Source organism: Callorhinus ursinus, unplaced genomic scaffold (assembly GCF_003265705.2).
Source record: "Callorhinus ursinus isolate GAN/ISIS: 27379988/994484 unplaced genomic scaffold, GSC_fseal_2.0 scaffold15, whole genome shotgun sequence".
Lineage (NCBI taxonomy): Eukaryota > Metazoa > Chordata > Mammalia > Carnivora > Otariidae > Callorhinus > Callorhinus ursinus.
In genome coordinates, this window is record NW_027397077.1 from 1,100,911 (window position 1) to 1,120,598 (window position 19,688).

Consider the following 19,688-nt stretch of genomic DNA (forward strand, 5'->3'; position numbering starts at 1 on the left):
GATACAAACTTAACTTTTTTTTTTTTAATCTTATGGTTTGTGCTTTTGAAGTTTTATTTATTTATTTTTTAAAGGTTTTTTTTTAAGATTTTATTTATTTATTTGAGAGAGAGAGAGAATGAGAGATAGAAAGCACGAGAGGGAAGAGGGTCAGAGGGAGAAGCAGACTCCCCGCTGAGCAGGAAGCCCGATGTGGGACTCGATCCAGGGACTCCAGGATCATGACCTGAGCTGAAGGCAGTCGCCCAACCAACTGAGCCACCCAGGTGCCCCTTGAAGTTTTATTTAAAACGAGAAACCTTCCCAACTCTAACGCACACAGGTCTCCTGCCTGGGTTTTTTCCTACTCACCCTGCCCCTTAGCCTTATCTTTCATGGAACATTTCTTTAATTGTCCACCGCAGGGAGTGCAAACTGTTTCTTAAAGGACCAGATAGTAAATATTCTGTTTTTCGGGCCATGTAGTCTCTGTCCCAACAACTTACCTCTGCCTCTGTTGTGCAAAAGCTGCCCTAGACGGTGTATAAACGAGTGGGTGTTGCTTCGTGCTAATAAAAACTATTTACAAAACAGATGATGGGCTGAGTTTGGCTCTCAGCTACAGGTTGCTGACCCCTGACCTACTGTGTGGCAGACTCAGCCCTGCCTTGGTCTCGTGGGGAGTGGACGCGTGCCCAGGCAGGGAATACACAGCGTATGGGGCTGTGATGGGGTAGTGGTCAGGGAGGCCTCCCTGGAGGAGGGGGCATGAAGTCAGGATCTGAAGGACAAGGGAGAATCAGGCAGCAAAATGGGGAAGAATGTTTCCAGCTGAGGGGACGGCCCATGCAGAAGCCTGGAGTTGTAGAACAGGATGGTGTGTTTGGGGTTCCCAGAACCCCCCCCCCCTGCTGAGTACCCCCATCCTCACCCCCACAGGCACTTTCAAGATCCAGAAGACTCGACTGCAGCACGAAGGCTTCGACCCACGCCAGACCTCGGACCGGCTCTTCTTCCTGGACCTGAAGCAGGGCCACTACCTGCCCCTGGACCAGGGTGTCTACACCCGCATCTGCTCGGGTGCCTTTGCCCTCTGACACTCCTCCTCTACCCGTTAGAGACTTCTAGGCAGGCCCTGCCGGCGAGGCAGGCTTCAGCCAGACAGCCCTGCCTGGGGAGGGGCTGGTCCAGATGCACCAGGTGGAACCATCCTGGTGCTGAGCAACTGGACCCCAGCAGGAGCCCGTGGCTCTGTTACCTTCACTCTCCTCTTCCCCGCTCTGGGCTCTCTTCTGCCTGAATTCCTGCTCGTGTGTGTGTGTGTGTGTGTGTGTGTGTGTGTGTGTGTGTGTGTGTTTCTCCCTGCTTCGCCGCCTCCCCCCAGTTCCATCCGCCCTCACCTCTTCCCTCTTTCTCCTCCCTTGCTCGCTCCTGGGATCGGTAGGCCTCGGGGCCTCTGTGGGTCGTCCCTGCTGGGTCATGGACCCAGAGTGGAGCCTCCTGGCCTCCCTCTCAGCTGTGCCTTAAGGAGCCTCAGTCCGGGCCTCCCTAGGCTGCTGGGCTCCAGCACATCCTCACCCTGTATGAGCTCCAGGCAGAGCCTCCATCCTCCCTCCTGAGGGGAGGAACTACGGGTGGTCTGCCCTGCCCACCTGGATGTAGGGAGCCATTGTCAAGGAACCTCCAGGCCAGCCAGAGATCTCCCAGGCTGGGCCAGTTGCCTTTTGCACTTAACCATCTTTGGTGGGTCTCCCACACCCTGTCTGCACTTCCTGATGCCCAGAAGCTTCCAGAATTGACTGTTACCACTTGGACATTGCCCCTGCCCAGATGTCTCCTTTTAGGCACCTCCATGGAGCTCCTGCTAGAGGGGCCTGGAAGACTGCATTGGGTGGCTGTTCAGCCCACCATTCAGACGCTCACCCTGGCAGAGACCTCCCGGGTGTACCCATATGGCATGGCTGCTGGTGGGACCCATAGGGGTGGCAGCTGTGGTGTTGGGGGAAACCTCTTGCCTGGGGGTGGTGTCCGAGATGGACTTTTGGGCCTTGGGGGTTCCAGCCCATTGAATATCCCTGCTGGCCTTGTTGGTGACAGTTCAGACCCAGCATTGGTGGTACATCCTGGACGACCCAGCTGGGATGGCTTGGACATCCCCATCGGCCTCGTTGGTGGCTTATCCTGGACTCCTGGGGTTGGGACTAGCCACCCAGACCGTCCGTCCTACCCTCCTCCTGCAGCGGCACCCAGCCCCACGAACGCTGGGGCCAGCGCTGTTGCACGTGGGCCTTTCCAAGCACCAAGGTTTTGTCTCCTAGTTGAATTTAAGAAATAAACCTGCAGAGTGTCCAGGGCCTGAGTCCCAGTTATTTACTGTCTGTCCCCATGTGGCGCAGAACCCTTTCTGAGTTTCAGACGGCAGGGCGTTTTGCTGGGGAACTCATGTTCCCCAGACACCAGCAAGACACACGGCCTTTTCTTGCTGCCCCCTGGGTGGCCTTAAGCCCAGCTGCAAGGCCTCTGGGGTCTGGGGACAGGCTGCGCGCGGGTTAGCGGGTTAGCATCCTCGCTGCCTCCCGGCAGCCACCGGGGCCTCACAAAGTCCTGCCCCAGCTTCAGTCCCGATCTGCCTGTGGGTTCTGGCAGGTGCCCCAGTGTGGCCATAGCTCTGGGTGAGAGCTACAAACGTGGCTGTTGGAGCTGGCATTCTAATCCAGGACCCCCAGCTCTGGAGTCTAGACACTTAATTGCAACTTCCGGTGTTCCACCTGCAGTACTATAATGTCTCTCTCACCTTGTCTCCACTTCAGGGGACAGAGGAGGAAAGGTTTGTGATGACTGAGCATTTGCTGGGAAGGAGCAGCCCTGGGGATGGGTGGGGAGTGGGGGATGGACGAGGCCCTGGTTGGCCCAAGGATGGATGAACCATTGATGGCTGGGGCTGGTCCTTGGATGCCTAGTGCGCAAGGGGAGGGAGGCAGGAGAAGGATCTGCTGCCGTTGGGGATGGAGTGTCCCGCTGTGCTGATAAAGCAAGTGCATTCTCTATGGCAGCCCATCAGACCTCACAACCGCCATGGTCCCCATTGTACAGATAAGAAAACTGAGGCATGAGGAGGGGAGTGAAGTCAATGCCGGCGGCCCCTAGCGAGAAAGCGGGCCAGCAGGACCTTTCTCGTTCCGAAGCCTGTGACTCTCAGCAGGGTAAGGAGCTCCCTCTGAGCTGGCAGGAAAATAACACCGGTGACTCTCAGCAGCAGGCTCTGTGTTTGTCTTTTTAATTAATGACAGACTTTATGTATTAGAGCAATTTCAGGTTTATAAAAAAACAAGTGGAAAGTACAGACTTCCCATATACTCTCTACCCCGCCCTGCTGTTTCCCTTACTATGTAGGTCTTGCATTACACTGCATTTGTGATGACTGATGAGTCTATGCCCGCGCGTTATTATTACCTGCAGTCTACAGTTTCCATTAGCATTCACTCTGTGTTGTACATTCTGTGAGTTTTGACCTGCGTCCACTGTGATGGTATCGTAGTTTCTCTGCCCTAAAAATCCCCTGTGCTCCATCTCTTCATCCCTCCTATATCCCAACCCCTGGCAACCATGGATCTTTTATGGTCTCCACAGTTTTGCAGGTTATGCACTTGGAATCCTATGACATACAGCCTTTTCCAACCAGCTTCTTTCACTTAGCGAGATCCCTTTAGGATCCATGCCTTTGGATGGCTTGAGGGCTTTGTATTTTTTTTTTAAAGATTTTATTTAGTTATTTTAAAGAGAGAGAGTCAGCAGAAGCAGGAGGGGCAGAGGGAGAGGGAGAGAGAATCTCAAGCAGACTCCATGCTGAACGTGGAGCCCGACACAGGGCTTGATCCCAAAACCCCGAGATCATAACCTGAGCTGAAACCAAGAGTTGGATGCTTAACCAATTGCACCACCACCCAGGCGCCCCAAGAGCTTTGTATTTTTTTTTTTTTTTTTTTTGGAATGAGAAGTTCTGTGACTTGCCCCCAGGGACCATTGTTAGGCCAGGAGGAAAGCCAAGATCAGAGGGCCCTTCACTCCAAGCCTCTCCTTTATGAAGAGGGGCCCTGGAAGGATGTGTACAGAGGGGATGTTTGTCCCTGTGGTGTGGGAAGAGAAACTCGCCCCCGCCTGGCATCAGCACATGGGCCACGAACAGCAGGGCTTGAGCGGCGTGTGAGGGACGAGGAGGGAGAAGTGTGCCAGAGAGAGCATGGAGAGGGGGGAGAGTTGAGGACACAAGAACCTTCCAAGGAGAGGTGGCTGCAGGCTGGCACCTTGCCTTCAAATTTTCAAGGGTCTCCATCACTCTGGGGAAGAGTCCAGGCTCCCTGGCTGGCACTGCCATCCTGAAGGCTCTCCTTCCACCGTGATTGGTCATTGCCAGCCTGTGTCTGGCTTCTGTGCCTTTGCTCCTGCTGTTCCTTGTCCCTGAAACATTGTTCCTATGCCGCGTGCCTGGCCAACTCCAACTGATCTGTTTTTAATTGAGGTGTCATTCACATGCCATAAAATCCACCCTTGTAAATTGTACAGTTTGGTGGCATTTAGTGTTCGCAAAGTTGGGCAACCGACCCCTCTGTCTGGTTCCAGAACATTTTCATTGCCCCAAAAGGAAACTTCCTACCCATTAGAAGTCTCTCCCCCAGCCCCTGGCAGCCACTAACTGGCTTTCTGTCTCTATGGATTTGTCTGTTCTGGACATTTCATGTCAATGAAATCATACAACCTGTGGTCTTTGGTGTCTAGCTTTTTTCACTCAGCATCGTGTTAAGATTCGTCCAGGTTTGTTCCTTTTTATGGCCAAATAATATTCCACTGTATGGATGGACCATGTTTTGTTGACCATTCATCCGTTGATGGACATTAAGTTATTTACACTGTTTGGCTATTGTGAGTAAGCTGCTGTGAACATTCATATACACATCTTTGTGTGAACGTATGTTTTTAATTCTTTCAGGTATAAACTAAGGTGTGGAACCACCAGGCCATATGGTAACTGTTTAATATTTTGAGGAACTGCCGGACTGTTGTTCAAAGCAACCCGCGCCATTTTATGGTCCCACCAGCAACAGTGTGTCAGAGTTTCAATTTCCCACATCCTTGCCAGCACTCTTTTTGGGAAATATATCTATCTCAGACAAGACACGGCCCACACATGGACCTGGGTATTCTCCCCAACCGGCTTCTCTGTCTCAGTTTAAGCTTCATGTGCATCCAGTTAAGTAAGCTAGAAACTTGGGACTCAGTCCTGATTCCTCTTTTTCTCATGCTCCATGGCCCATCCCTTAGAAAGGACCAGGAGCCCTGCCTCCAAGACAGACCCTGAACCCACTGAACCCAGCCAGCGCTAGATTTCTCTAGTTAGTGCCATTAAACATGGCTCCTAGCCGGCCTCGCTGCTTCCGTCCCATCCCTCACAATCCCTTCACCTAGTAGCCAAAGTGATTAAAAACAAAACAAAACAAAACAAAACAAAAAAAACAACAGACCCCAGGTCTCTCCCCTACGCAAAGCCCTCCAGAGGTTGCCCTAAGATCGGTCTTTCCAGTCCTTCCCATCTGGCCCGGGTGGTCAGTCTCCAGTCACACATGTCTGCCTTCTGCTAGTTCCCACCTTGGGGCTTTAGCCTCATTGTGCCTCTCCTGGAGACGCTCTTCCTTCAGATACACAGCCAAGTCCTTTCTGCCATTCAGCCTTCCACGTAAATGTCTTCTCGTTCACTTCCCAATCTCTACAGCCCCCAGTCACCTTCTCTCCCATAGTATCTCCATTATTGTGCTGTGTTTTTTTTCCTTGTGTTTATGTGGCTTACCTGTTAGTTGTCTGACTTCTCCAGGGGGGTGGGAGCTAGGAGAGGGCAGGCTCATTTAGAGGGAAGACAGCATTGAAGGACAGATGGAGGACAGCCCTGAAGGACAGGAGGAGCTTGGTAAATGGTTTTCTGAATGAATGAATGAAGAAACCGTTATGCTCCCCAAGCCTTGGTTTCTCCAGGTGTGAAATGGGAGCATCTGAGCGAAGGCTCAGGTGTATTGTGATGCTGAGTGAGGATGTGTGGAGCCCCGGTGAGCAGGACAGCTCCTTATAGGTGCAACGTATCAGCATCGTGAGAAGCAGGACATCAGAGCAAAAGCCTCTGGCCCCGACTTCTGTTGAACAACACTTTGTGGATCAGCCTGCATAATAACGCTTTCCCCCGCTCCATGTCTGTGCTGGGTCCTCTCCCATTTGTCCCTCCAGAGCTACCCTCCACCCTTTGCACCCAGCTCTGCTTCCTCGGAAGCTGTCACAATGGGCTGCCTCGGTTGGTTCCCTTGCCCTTCTGGTACAATGGATTCAACCCTTGGGTGACACCAGCAGATCAGAGGAGGAAAGAGGTCACAGTATTTATTCTCCAGGAGACCTTGGTCTGCTCGTGGTCATGTTCTTCTACTGAAGACCCTGGCTCTTGTCAGCCACCCTCTCCTCCAGCAACGACCCTTCTCTAGGTCCCCATAACTTCTCCCTCTTCCTGTCCCATTTACTGAATGATGGAAACATCCTCGAGCTGATGCTCTCGCTCTAGACTGTTCACCATCCTTTAACCTGACCACACCTTTGTCTACAGCACCTTCATTCACTTCCCCCAACTGTGGTGCTTAAGGGGCCCCATGCTCCCCACCAGGTTCTTACCAACACAGCGTCCACATGATCATACCTTCTAGAATAAGTATGCCTGCTTGTGATGGTGACATTTATGCTTTTCTTTCTTGCCTTCCTTTTCCAAGCTGATATCCCAACCTTCTGCCCTCTGCTCCAAGACTACCCTTTAACCACAGAGGACCAAAATTGCCTAGAAGCTTGAAAGATAAAATGTGTTCAACATCTTGGAAGTGAGTGAATGCAGTTATCTCTCCCTTACCCCAGGCTGGATTCAGCCCTTCCTTTTTACTCTCCAGCTACTGCATGCAGGCAGTCAAGATTATTTCCAGCAAATGGAGTTATAGCAGCCAATCTAAAGAGTAGTGTTGAGATTTGGCCTATTCTCTATATTACTTAGGTGTCTAGCATATAAAAGCAGTTCTCTCCTCCAAGTTTGTCTTGAACCCGAGCTTCTTTTGTAATTTTTCAGGATTAAAGGGGTGGGGCCATATTACAGAAGTAATTAGATAACGTTGAAATATGAGAGGGTGTGTGTGCATGCTCATGTATTTACGACTTTTTTAAAAAAGACTTTATTATTTATTATTTATTATTTATTTATTTATTTTAGAGAGAGAGGGCGAATGGGGGGAGGGTCAGGGGGAGAGAATCTCAAGCCAACTCCCTGCTGAGCACAGAGCCCATTCTGGGCTCGATCTCATGACCTATGAAGTCATGGCCTGAGCCAAAACCAAGAGTGGAATGCTTAACCAACTGAGCCACCCAGGTGCTCCTATCTGTCCTTTTGTATCATAGTCATCCTAGTGGGTCTGTGAAGTGGTATCTCATAGTTTGATTTGCATTTCCCTTGCGGCTAATGGACAGGACATCTTTGCATGTGGTCATTGGCCATTTCTGTATCTTCTTTGGAGAAATGTCTATTCGGAACCCTTGCCCGTTTTTAAGCTGGGTTTTTAAAAAGTTAAGTTGTAAGAGTTCTTAATATATTCAGTACACTAGACCCTCATCAGATATATGATTTGCAAATTTCTCCCATTCTGTGGGTTGTCTTTTCACTTTCTTGCTGATGTCGTTTGAAACACAAGTTTTCCATTTTGATGAGGTCCAGTTCATCTACTTGGTTTTTATTGTTTGTGCTTTGGTGTCCTTGTCTAACCCAAGGTTAGGAAGATTTATGCCTTTGTTTCCTTCTTCTAAGAGTTTTTAGTTTCAACTCTTACATTTAAGTCTTTGATCCATTTTAATTTTTAAGATTTTAAGTAATCTCCACATCCAACATGGGGCTCGAACTCACAACCCCGAGATCAAGAGTCAAATGCTATGAGCCAGCCAGGCACTCCAATCCATTTTAATTTTTTTATATGGTGTGAGGTGGGGATCTGTATTAGTTTTCCAGGGCTGATGTAACAAATTGCTCCAGACTTATTGGCTTAAAATAACACCAATTTATTATCTTACAGTCTGAAGGTCAGAAGTCAGAAATGGATCCCACTTGACTAAAGTCAAGGCATTGGCACAGCTGCATTCCCTTTAGAGGTTGAGAGAACCCATTTCCTTTGCCTTTTCCAGTGTTTAGATGCCACCCACATTCTTTGGCTCATTGCCCCTTCTTCCATTTTCTAAGCCAGCAACAGTGGGTGAGTCTTTCTCATGCTGTCATTCCTCTGGTTCTCCCTCCTCTGTTTCCTTTTTCCATTTATAAGGACCCTGGTGATTACATGGGGCCTATCCTTAAAATAGATTATAAGGACAACTGATTAGCAACCTAATTCCATCTGCAACTTTTATTTCCTCTTGCCAAGTAACCCAACATATTCACAGGTTCTGAGGATTATGGTGTAGACACCTTTGGTGATTGGGGGGGTGGTGTCTACTGTTCTACCACTACAGGGTCTAGCTTCATTCTTTTGCATGTGACTATCTTGTTCCATTTGTTGAAAGGAGCATTCTTTTCCCATTGAATGATCCCAGCACCCTTGTTAAAGATTCATTGACCACACTGGGGTGCCTGGGTGCTCAGGTCATGCTCTCGGGATTGTGAGATTGAGCCCCACGTTGGGCTCTGCACTCAGCATGGAGTCTGCTTCAGATTCTTTCGCTTTCCCTCCCCTTCTGCCCCTCCCTCTGCTCATGTACAGCACTCTCAAATAAGTGAATCATAAAAAAAAAAAAAGATTGACCACAGATGTATGGGTTTATATCTGCATTCTCTGTTCTAATCCATTGATATGTCTCTCCTTATGCTAACACTACACTGTCTGGATTACTGCAGCTTTGTACTAAGTTTGAAATCAGGAAGTGTTAGTCTTCCAACTTTGTTCTTTAAAATTGTTTTGGCTACTTGGGGTCTCCTGTAATTCCATATTGAATTTTAGGATCAGCTTGTCGATTTCTACAAAAAAGGAAATCTGAATTTTGACAGCAATTGCGTTGAATCTGTAGACTAATTTGGGGAGTACTGCCATCTTAACAATATTTAAACTTCCAATCCAAAAACGTAAGCTGTCTTCCATTTATTTGGATCATCTTTTTTTCTCAGCAAAGTTTTGTAGTTTTCAGTGCACAAGGTTTGCAATTCTCTTATTAAATTCATTACTAAGTACCTTATTCTTGATGCTATTGTAAATGGACTGTTTCCTTAATTTGTTACTGATTTTAAAGATGTACTACCTATGCATGGCTCCTTGCATTTACTATAGGCTACTGAATTATCCCCCCCCAGCCCCATAAGTGGCCCAGCTCCCCAGGCCCAGCAGGCCTTCTCTCCTTTCCAGACTTCTCTGCCCATGCTATTCCCTGGAACACCCTTTCTCATCAGCCAAGACCCATTTGCCCCATTCTAGGAGCCTCTCCAAGCAAGAGCAAGAGTGGAGGCCTCTCTGGGTCCTCAGAAAGACACAAGAGATCCCAAGAGAGCATTTGCAGAAGCAATTCAACAAGTACGTTTTCAGGCCCAACTCTGTGCCAGGCTTGATTCAGGGGGCTTTCCAGGCATCAGTGAACAAAACAAACCCTGTCCTCATGTGGCTTATATTTTAATTAAAGAGGGAAACAACAAAGAGCAACAAGATAAATGTTATAAGGTTCTGGAACTTCCAAGTCCACCAAAAGGTGCCTTCCGCCAGGATATCTCCCATCTCCTCCCTCCATCCCACCCCGCAATCCCCTCTTGGGGACCCCAGCTCTGCGTCCCCTCTTCGGCCCCGCCCTGACACCACGAGGCTGAGAGCAATCGCACGGGTTCCGCCCGCTCCAGCCCAGGAACAGCGTGCAAAGAATCAATGAGCCTCCTTCGGATCGAAAGCCTGGCCCTGCCGCGACTTCACTCGGGGGATTGCGCATGTGCCAGAGGCGGCCGCCCGAAGGTACTGACAGCAGTGTGGCAGGGCCGACCTTCGCGCAGGCGCACTGGTGGCTGCCCGGAGCGCTTCCGCCTCCCAGCCGCCGCCGTCACACCATGGCCGCGCCGGCCCCGGACCTCATCTCGGTCTTCTCGAGCCCGCAGGAGCTGGGCGCGTCGCTAGCGCAACTGGTGGCGCAGCGGGCGGCGTGCTGCCTGGCGGGGGCTCGCGCCCGCTTCGCGCTCGGCCTGTCGGGCGGCAGCCTTGTCTCGATGCTGGCCCGTGAGCTGCCCGCCGCCGCCGCCCCCGCCGGCCCCGCCAGCCTCGCGCGCTGGACCGTGGGCTTCTGCGACGAGCGCCTCGTGCCCTTCGAGCACGCCGAGAGCACGTACGGTCTCTACCGGGTGAGAGCTACGGGGGCCGCCGGGGGTCACGCCGAGAGGGCCGCGCCCACCGCTTCACCCGACTACGGGGGCCGCCGGGGGTCATTTCAAGAAGGCCGCGCCCACCTCCTGAACCCCGCCACGGGGGTCGCATAGGGTCACAGTCTGCCCTCTGCCACTGTCTGGGAATGGTCTGCTGGGTGCGCTGAACTCCCACCTCCACTGCCACCCGAGTGGGCCGGTAGGGGCCTTGAAGTCTCTTTATGCTTTACCCGGTGGCCAGGTAGAGGGAACGGCCTGGGCGAGGGCGTGGAGGTGAAACAGAGTGGCCCATTCCAGGGACCTAGGGAAGTTCGGGCGCCCCAGCCTGGTAGCTTGCAAGGCAGAGTGAGGGAAGGGCCAGGCAGGAGGTAGCTGGTGTGGAGCCTGGGTCTCAGTTTTCTCGTCTCCAGCCTGGACGCCTTCTTGATGATCTACACGCAGCTCTCGGCTCTGATCACCTCCCAGGCTGGTTATCTTTGGCTTGTGGCCTCAGGTCCTATAGAATCAGGGAAACTGAAGCTTGGAGGAGGCGCACTGGTGGCTGGACCCTGGGGTCCTCCGGCTGCATCTGAGCCGACTCCTCCTGCCCTGGACGGGGAAGACACGCCCAGGGAGGTGTGGAAGGGGCGGGCTTAGCCAGAAGCTTCAGGTTGCTCAGGTCCTGGGTGTGTTGCCTTCTCTTTGCATAGAAGCTTGAGCTGATGATTTCCTGTTTTTTTTGTTGTTGTTGTTTGTTTTGTCATAAGAAGGAAAGTCTACTGATTACCAAGCGTTTTATCCACATCATCTCATGTAATTTCACAATAACCTGTGAGGTCGGGGCCGTTATTTCCTCCATTTTATAGATGGAGAAACTGGGGCCAGAAGAGGAGAGCTTGTGTGCCAGGGTCTCCTGATGACCAGCAGGGGAGCCAGGGTTTGAACCGGACCCACCAGACAGCACCTGGGGCACATCTCAGGGGCAGGGGCCTCCCTTTGTGTCTTCAAGAGCTTCATTAGAAACTGGGCTCGCATTTCTTGTTACCTTGCAAGAAAATTGAAGAACTCTTTTTTTTTTTTTGAAGAACTTTTTTAATTAGGCAAACTGTACTTGCTCAAGTAACAAAATTCTAACAAAACAGTAAAAAAAAAAAAAGTTAAAATGTTGCGGGGATGTTCGTTGTGTGTCCCTGTATGCAGTGCTGGGGACACGGGGGTGCTGGGCAGTTCCTTCATGGGGCTCAGAGGGGCATCGGGCACCAACACACAGGGAAATAAATGAGGGAAATCCACTCAGAGCATTCACATAATGGACAAAAGATAGTGTGAGAGAGAAAGTGCCCTGGGAAGGTCCTTCAGGATGGTGAGGGGCAGGGGTGCTTTGAGAGATGATGTTTGAGCTGAGGCCTGCAGGTGTGAGGACCTGGCCAGGGGCAGAGCCGGGGCAGAGGGTATGGCAAAGGCAAACTCGAAGCCATGGGGACAGATGTGAGGCAAAGATTTGCTGCTTCTGCCGGTTCCCCTGTGAGGGGAGTCACGTGACTTCCCTGGTGCTGCCCTAACAAAGGACCACAAATTGGGTGGCTTAAAACAACAAGAACTTATTTTCTTAGTTCTGGAGGCCAGAGCCTGAAATCCAGGTGTTGGCAAGGCCACACTCCCTCTGGAGGCTCAAGGGGAGGATCCTTGGCCTCTTCCAGCCTCTGGGGGCGCCTGGTGGTCCTTGGCCTCCAATCTCTGTATCTGCGTCTTCATGACCTCCTCTGATTCACTCTGTGTCCTCTCCTCATAAGGATACCAGTCATTGGATTCAGGGCCCACACTACTCTACTATGAAGTCAACTAATGATATCTGCAAAGACACCCTTCTAAATAAGGTCTCGTTCTGAGGTTCTTGGTGGACATTAATTTGAGGGGCCACAAGTCAACCCAGTATAGGAGCACAGGATTGCTTCTATCCTCAAGGACGGATCTGGTGCACCTTGGGGCTCTCAGCGGGAGTGTTCTGCTCAGCCTGTGTGCTCTGTGCATCTTCTGCTGCTGAGGCCAGGGCTTTGCCTGGGCTGGGAGGATCAGTTGGGGCTACCTCCTTCCTGGGAATGGTTCCTCAATGCCTGAGGGATGTTAAGAGAAAATCAACCAGCAGTTCCATTTCTAGGAAACTGCCTAACTGATGCTCCAGCCCCTGGCTCTCTGGCAGGAGGCCAGGTGGGGGAGGAGGGCATGGCTCTGAGCCTTTAGAGGAAGGGCAGCTAAGGAGAGGATCACGTGACAGAAACAGGGCACTGAGATTCCCCACTGGCTTTGCTCAATGTAATCCCTGAGGGTGTGTATTGATGCAGACCTTGGACAAAGCAGGAGGTCTTTCCAACAACAGATCTGACCCTGTCCCTCCTTGGCTCACACACCCGCCTTGGCTTCCATTACCCTCCATACAGAGCTCTTACTCCTTGGGCCAGTGTTCAGGGCAGGCAGCCCTATGTGGTCTGGTGTGTTTACTCCATGTCCCAGTCCCATGCCCCTTCTAATACGATATTTTTTGCGGCTTCCTCCTTTTCCTCCGTGGCTCAACTTGGCATTGCCTCCATGGCACAGGATCCCAAGATCCTGTGAAGGGAGGCACCAAGGTAGGGGTCACTGGTGTCCCTCCTGGAGCAGATCAAAGGCTCATCTGGGGCGATGAGGGAAAGGGCTAGAGCCCTCCCCCTTGCAGGAGGCCTGACTCCAGGTGCTTCCATAGAAATTAAATCCACCTTTCCGAGGCCAGGGTGTGTGCTATATGCTGGGCAGGGATACCCTGTAGTGGCAGCGGGAAGAGAAGTCAGTGCTTACCACCGTCACATGTGGTACCTCCACGCAGCCATATGGGGGAGGTGCAGGCATGGGTGTGGATGCTCGGAGGAGGTGCTCTGAAGGATGCATGGGAGTTTCCCAGGCAAGGGCAGTGGCTTGTATACAGGAGGCCCCCAATCAGGCTGGACTTGAGAGACTCCTGGTGGAATGCCACTGGGATCCCGACTCACAGAGGAGGTGGGTGTAAGGACGGTCCTGTCCTGGAGGCATCCTCGCCTGGAGAATCCAGGCGGTCACCCGTGCAAACCTCGTGCCTCTGGGAGCCGTGTATTGCTGTTGGGTGACTTTGTCCCTCCGTCTGCTGCAGACCCACTTGCTCTCCAGGCTGCCCATTCCTGACAGCCAGGTGATCACCATTAACCCCCAGCTGCCTGTGGAGGAGGCAGCCGAGGACTATGCCAAGAAGCTGAGACAGGTGAGTCCCCCGGTGTGGCCCCAGGGAGGCCTCATCCACACGGCGGTGAAGGAGCAGCCCTGCGGGTGGTACTGCATGATTGTCACCAGCAAAAACTGCCCCCACGGGTGGTTGGCAAATCCCACCCCACCCTGGACAGATGCCATTGAGGATCGATCCCCCTTCTGAGAGGCCACAGCACCGCCTTTGGGTCCCTCAGGGTGGCCCGGCTTCTGACCCTCTGGGAGTGGGCCTGGGTTCTCACATCGTGGGGACATTGTGTCCCCAGACTCTTGGCCAGTCAGATGGGTGAAACGTGGAACCTCATAGAGTCCCGTTCATGCAGGTGAGGCTGAGCGTTGCTCCCTGTGTTACAACCCCACTTGGGATTCTTTTTCTGACCACTGTCTCTTTGTGCCTTTTGAGTACCCCCCACAATGTCGCAGGACTGTCTTTTCCCCCACCCAGGCCTTCCAAGGGGACTCCATTCCAGTTTTTGACCTGCTAATTCTCGGGGTGGGTCCTGATGGCCACACCTGCTCGCTCTTCCCAGACCACCCCCTCCTGCAGGTGAGCGCACCACACGGGCCTCTGCTGACTGGGGCTTCCAGAGGGAGGGCCGCTTTTGGGGGGCCAGGAGGTACCCACAGTGGGGTTTGAGTCAGCCTCTGCCAGTTGGCTGGGCTTAACCCTTTTGAGCCTCAGGTCACCTGTCTTAAAATGAGGGTTTAAATCAAGTACCACAGGACCGGTAGGAGGGCATGGAATGATGGATGGACCATGCCAGGTGTGTGTGAGTGCTCGAGAAGCTGAAGGGACCTTGTCCTTCTGTCTCCATCCCCCAGGAGCGGGAGAAGATCGTAGCCCCCATCAGCGACTCCCCAAAGCCACCACCACAGCGCGTGACCCTCACACTTCCTGTGCTGAATGCCGCCCGAACCGTCATCTTCGTGGCAACTGGAGAAGGCAAGGCAGCTGTCCTGAAGGTAATGGCTAAGGGCCCTATTCCCAAGAAGATCAAAGGCATGTGAGCCCAGGGATGGAATATGGCCCCAGATATTACTGTGCTGGAAGCACCAGGTCCCAAGGTACTTGAGTTAATTCTTGGGCTGAAGGGGAGATGGAAACTATAATTACAGGCTAGTTAGGAATAAACAATTACAAAATCAAATTGATGAGATGAGGCCAAAGCTGCACTCAGGGGTAAATTTATAGCTTTGAAAAAGCAGTTTTAAAAAGTATTAAATAGGGGCGCCCGGCTGGCTCAGTTGGTAGAGCATGTGACTCTTGATCTCAGAGGTGTAAGTTGAAAGCCCCACAGTGGATGTAGAGGTTACTTAAAAATAAATTCTTTAAAAAAATTGTTAAATAAAAAAATAGTTAAATGAATTTAGCACCTTAGACTTAAGAAAAAGAACAATACCATAAATCTAGAAAAAGTCAGTGGAAGGAATACATGACATTAAAATCAGAAATTAATGAATTGGTTAAGGGGCACTTGGGTGACTCAGGGTTACGTGTCTGACTCTTGGTTTTGGCTGGGGTGGTGATCTTATGGTTGTGAGATTGAGCCCCATGTCTGGCTGTGCCCTCAGTGCAGAGTCTGCTTTGGATTCTCTCTCCCTCTCCCTCTGCTTCTCCCCCCACCCCCCCACTCGTGCTCAATCTCTCTCTCTCTCTCTGTCTCTCTCTAAAATTAAAAAAAAAATACAATCTTAAAAAAGAAACTAATGAATTGGTTAATATTCTTAAAAGCTTAATGGTAATAGATCCCAAAGATAGACCCCTGGCAAAATTAATCAGGGAAGAAAATTATATGGCAGGAATAAGTAAAAAAGGAGGAATAAGAAAAAAAAAAAAGAGACAGTTATACATGGTATTTTAGGAAAATATAGAATAAATAAGATATTAAAAGTAAACTAAATAATAAAAAAGATATTTTAATTGCCATTGTTGAAAAAGACCAACTATGGAAGAAACTGGCAATATTTTTAAAAAATTTACAAATAATAATTCATCTTCCCAAACTGTTGAGTACAGATGTCCTCACGGGGTGGCTTGGTGTTGGGGTTAAGGGTGCAGACTGTAAAGAATCCAGCAGACCAGCGTGCCTGCCAGTGATGCCCAGCATGGCCTTGGGCAGCCACTTCAGTACCCTCGCCAAGCCTCAACTTTCCCATCTGCAAGGTGGGTTGGGAGCGCTCCTCCCTGTGGACCTCCTGAGGGTCAGTCCAGACAGTTTTAGCTCAGAGTACACTCACGTGAGGCCACCCAAGCCTCAGCTTCCATAACTGTAAAATGGGGGTGGGAATAGAGGTGACCTCACAGGGCTGTAAATGACAGAGTGCATGGGGCAGGCCCGGCTATTAGACAGCGGTATGTATGATTCCTGCTGATCGTAAGGTCACGTCAAGGGATCAGCACGCCACAGCCTACGGGACCAAATCCCACCAGCGAAGAAGGATTTGAAAGCGGATGGGGAAAAAAAAAAAAAAAGCAAAAGCAGAATATTCTCTGAGCTGTGAAAATTCTATGAAATTCGGATTGCAGTGTCCGTAAATACGGCTTCACAGGAACAGGCTGTGCCCGTTTGTCGATGTGGCATCCGCTGCTGCTTTTGCTGTGTAACAGCAGGGCTGAGTGGTTGTGACAGAGACAAGGTGTGATCTGCAGAGCGCAAGAGTGACTCCGGTCCGTGCAGGGCAGGTGTGCTGATGCCCCTGTTTGGCGGCGGTCACGGACGATAGAGAAGGAAGGGACCTGCTGGTTGTTTGAAGCTAAGGGCAGCGTCACGTCTTGAGAGGAGGAGAGTCTTGTCCGTGGGGGGACCCAGGAGCTCTGAGGGGTGCTGGGGGTGCTGATGGGGCCTTACGCTCCTGCCCTTTCTTCAATGCAGCGCATTTTGGAGGGCAAGGAGGAGAACCCGCTCCCCGCCGCCCTGGTCCAGCCCCACACTGGGAAACTTTGCTGGTTCCTGGACGAGGCAGCGGCCGGACTCCTGACTGTGCCCTTTGAGAAGCATTCCACGTTGTAGCTGGCCCCGAGGGACACCGCGGCGGGGACCGCAAACGACCCTCGTGGGCCGGGACCTTCCTGGGCTGGGGCCCGCTGCCACCACCGCTCCAGGCTTCATTTTCCAAAAAGCTGCGTGGTGCCACGGGAAGGCCGCAGGGTCTGGCCGCCAGCCCTGTGCCCCTGGGGTGCTCAGCCCACCGGCCATGGCTCTGCGTGACCAGATATTAAAGGGAGCATTTGCTTGAAGTCTCCACTGTCTCGTGGTCCTTGGTGGGCGGTGGAAGCGGGGATGCCCGGGCTGAGCGTGTGCCCCGAAGCCCTTGGCCCAGCGAGGGGGAGGGCAGGGATGGGGTGCCCTGGATGAGTTTCCCGGGGCTGCCGGAGCAAAGGACCACAAAATTTATGGTTGCCCAGTTCGGGAGGTCAGAAGTCTGAAATCAAGGTGCCCACAGGGTTGGATCCTTCTGGAGGCTCTGAGGGAGAATCTGTCCCGTCCCTCTCTTTGGGTATTTGGTGGCCGCCAGCACCCCTCGGCCGTCCTTGGCTTGTAGACACACCACTCCAATGTCTGCCGCTCTTGTCACGTGTCCTTCTCCCCTGTGCCTCTGTGTGTGTCCTCTCCCGTTCTAGTAAGGACACCTACCGGTGGACATCAGACAACCCTAAATCCGGGATGAACTCTTCTCAAGATCCCTAAGAATTACAGTTGCAAATAAGGTCACAATCGGAGGTTCCAGGGGACATATCCTCCGTGTGTGTATGTGTGTGTGTGAAAAAATAACAATTTACCATCTGAACCACTTCTAAGTGTCCAGTTTAGCGGCATTAAGTACGTTCTCTCTGTTGTGTGTGACGGTGTAGCCGTCACCACCATCCGTCCCCAGAACTCTCGGAAATCTGAAACTCTACACCCGTTAAACAGCTCCCCATTCTCCCTTTCCCCAGCCCCCAGCACCCACAATTCAACTTTCTGTGTCTCTGAATTGGACTACTCCCGGCACTTCCTATACGTGGCATTGTACAGAGTCTGGCCTTTTCGTTGCTGGCGTCTTTCACTCAGCATAACGTCCTCGAGGTTCATCTGTGTTGGAACCTGGGTCAGAATCTCCTTCCTCTTTAGGGCTGAAGAATATTCCAGTGTATGCACATGCCCCTATTTTTCCATCCATCCGTCAGCAGACACTTGGGTGCCTCCCACACTTTGCTTATTGTGATAGAGCTGCTGTGAACATAGATGGACAAATATCTCAAGACCCTGCTTTCAGTTCTTTCGGGGATATTCCTAGAAGTGGAATGGCTGATTCATATGGTGATTCTACGTTTACGTTTTGAGGAACCCCCATAGCCTTTTCCACAGCAGCTGCACCATCGCAGCAGGGCACAAAGGTTCCAATTTCTTCACATCCTCACCAACACGTGTTTTGGGTTTCTTGATAGTAGCCTGTGGACATGTCCTTTTGGGGCACACCATTCAGCCCACTACACACTTTAACTGAGCTCTCCCTGCACACCCAGGGCCAGTGGCAGCCTCTGTGTCCCGCTCTGCTGCAGGCCTTCTCAGAGCCTTGAATATGCCGAGAAGCCCCAGTCAGTGATACGCCGGCGCTGTAGCATTTTCCCGGAGTGTGACTGCGCATGGCCCACCCGTCAGCCTCATGGAGGAGGCTGGTGGGCGCATGGGGGCCCTCAGCCATGCTTGAGCTTTGCCAAGTTTGGAGGCTGGGGGCATCCTGCAGAGGCACCTGATCAGGCTGTGGGGGTCGAAACCCCAAAGCCAAAACCACAGAAAGTCAAGTTTCCTTCAACATCTTGTCTGGGTCTGTCACTCAGATGTGAGAGTGAGGAAGTGGGACAGGGCCAGGGTGGAAACATGAAGAAAAGCAGAGAAAGCACCCCAGCCACAGGCTTAGGCAACAGCAGGCGGCCATGATCCCAGTGTTTCAGGATAGGGGTGCCAAGAAGCAGAGGGAACTGATGGGACAGGCATGGGGACCCCAGGTGGGGGGCCTCTGGAACGTGTTACCTCTCCAACCCTCTCCCTATAGCCACAGCTCTCCCTGCTCCAGACCTGCTTGTGTCTGCCCCTCACTAACCTCCCTACCTTGTGCTCTACTGGAACCTGTCAAACACATTCCCACCTCAGGGCCTTTGTGCGTGCTGTGCCCATGACCCAGTATTCTTTTTTTCACCAGCTCTTTGCACAGCGTGGGTCCTCACTTGCTTTAGGTCGCAGTGCAACATCACCTCCCCAATCCCACTCCACCCCTGGTACTTTCTACCTCTTCCTGTTCTATTTTTCTTTCTTACCTCTATCATTATCTGACAGTTTTGTTGGTGTGCCAACTGATGGTCCATGGGAGATAGACCACGGTCAGTTTTGCCCACCTCTGCATCCCTGGCCCACAGTTCAAGGATGACACTCAGGCTGGCAAGGAGTGATGTTTGTCGAGAGGAGAAATGAATCCTGGGGCATGGGTGAGGATTACAGTCAGATGTTCCTGGTGGCTTAAACAAAATGGAGGGTTAGCTCTTTTTCTGGAGGGAGGACACCCAGGGTTGGTGGAGCAATGTCATGAGAATGGGGAGCTGTTTAATGGGTGTAGAGTTTCAGATTTCCAAGAGTTCTGGGGATGACGGACCCCCAGTTCCTACATCATAGTTGTGCCATTGTCATTATGTGGGTTTTACCTCATGATCCAAGGTGGACTGCACATGCTCCAGCCATCACATCCACATTCTGGCCACTGGAACACAACACTCCCCTCATCTGAAAGCCTGTGAGACTCCCATTTGATCATATTTTCAGCCTGGAATACAGATTCTGCTCCTTCCCTCCCTCCCTCCCTTCACCCACCTGAGGGCTGCTCTCTGCCAGCCACTGGAAAAACAGGTGAAGGGGTAGGGAGATCCAACTAGCCTGACCCAGTCCAGTGCTGTGTGCATTGATTGAGGACAGGCTGACAAAACAGGAACACAAGGGACGCATCGCACCAGTCCATGGCACACCAACAGCCCTCCACCCTCTCCCTC

The 19,688-nt window shown here is 51.8% G+C and overlaps 2 protein-coding genes across 5 annotated transcripts in view; both read left to right on the forward strand.

Annotated features, from left to right (window-relative positions):
- The window catches only part of SLC27A1 (solute carrier family 27 member 1), a 33,857-nt gene extending 31,528 nt beyond the window's left edge, over positions 1 to 2,329 (forward strand). For all 3 annotated transcript variants that reach the window (XM_073900960.1, XM_073900961.1, XM_025885452.2), the window contains exon 13: positions 919 to 2,329. In XM_073900960.1, the coding sequence (XP_073757061.1) occupies positions 919 to 1,076 (158 nt within the window). In that variant the 3' untranslated portion in view covers positions 1,077 to 2,329. The remainder of the gene's footprint in view (positions 1 to 918) is intronic.
- A 7,730-nt stretch (positions 2,330 to 10,059) lies between these two features.
- PGLS (6-phosphogluconolactonase) lies at positions 10,060 to 16,909 on the forward strand. Of its 2 annotated transcripts, XM_025884927.2 has the most exons (5): positions 10,062 to 10,396; positions 13,557 to 13,664; positions 14,112 to 14,213; positions 14,489 to 14,629; positions 16,540 to 16,909. In XM_025884927.2, the coding sequence occupies exons 1-5, from the start codon at positions 10,109 to 10,111 to the stop codon at positions 16,675 to 16,677; spliced, it is 777 nt and encodes a 258-aa protein (XP_025740712.1). In that variant the 5' UTR covers positions 10,062 to 10,108; the 3' UTR covers positions 16,678 to 16,909. The 2 variants fall into 2 exon arrangements, with proteins under 2 accessions (XP_073757064.1, XP_025740712.1); XM_073900963.1 differs by lacking the exon at positions 14,112 to 14,213 and having other exon boundaries at positions 10,060 to 10,396.
- The last annotated feature ends 2,779 nt before the right edge of the window (positions 16,910 to 19,688 follow it).

What these genes read in the sequence shown, in the direction of transcription:
- PGLS (XM_025884927.2), top strand. Translation starts at nt 10,109, where the DNA reads ATGGCCGCGCCGGCCCCGGACCTCATCTCGGTCTTCTCGAGCCCGCAG. An exon ending in ATGCCAAGAAGCTGAGACAG is followed by an intron (nt 13,665 to 14,111) that starts GTGAGTCCCCCG and finishes TCCCCCACCCAG; the next exon opens with GCCTTCCAAGGGGACTCCAT. An exon ending in GCAAGGCAGCTGTCCTGAAG is followed by an intron (nt 14,630 to 16,539) that starts GTAATGGCTAAG and finishes TCTTCAATGCAG; the next exon opens with CGCATTTTGGAGGGCAAGGA.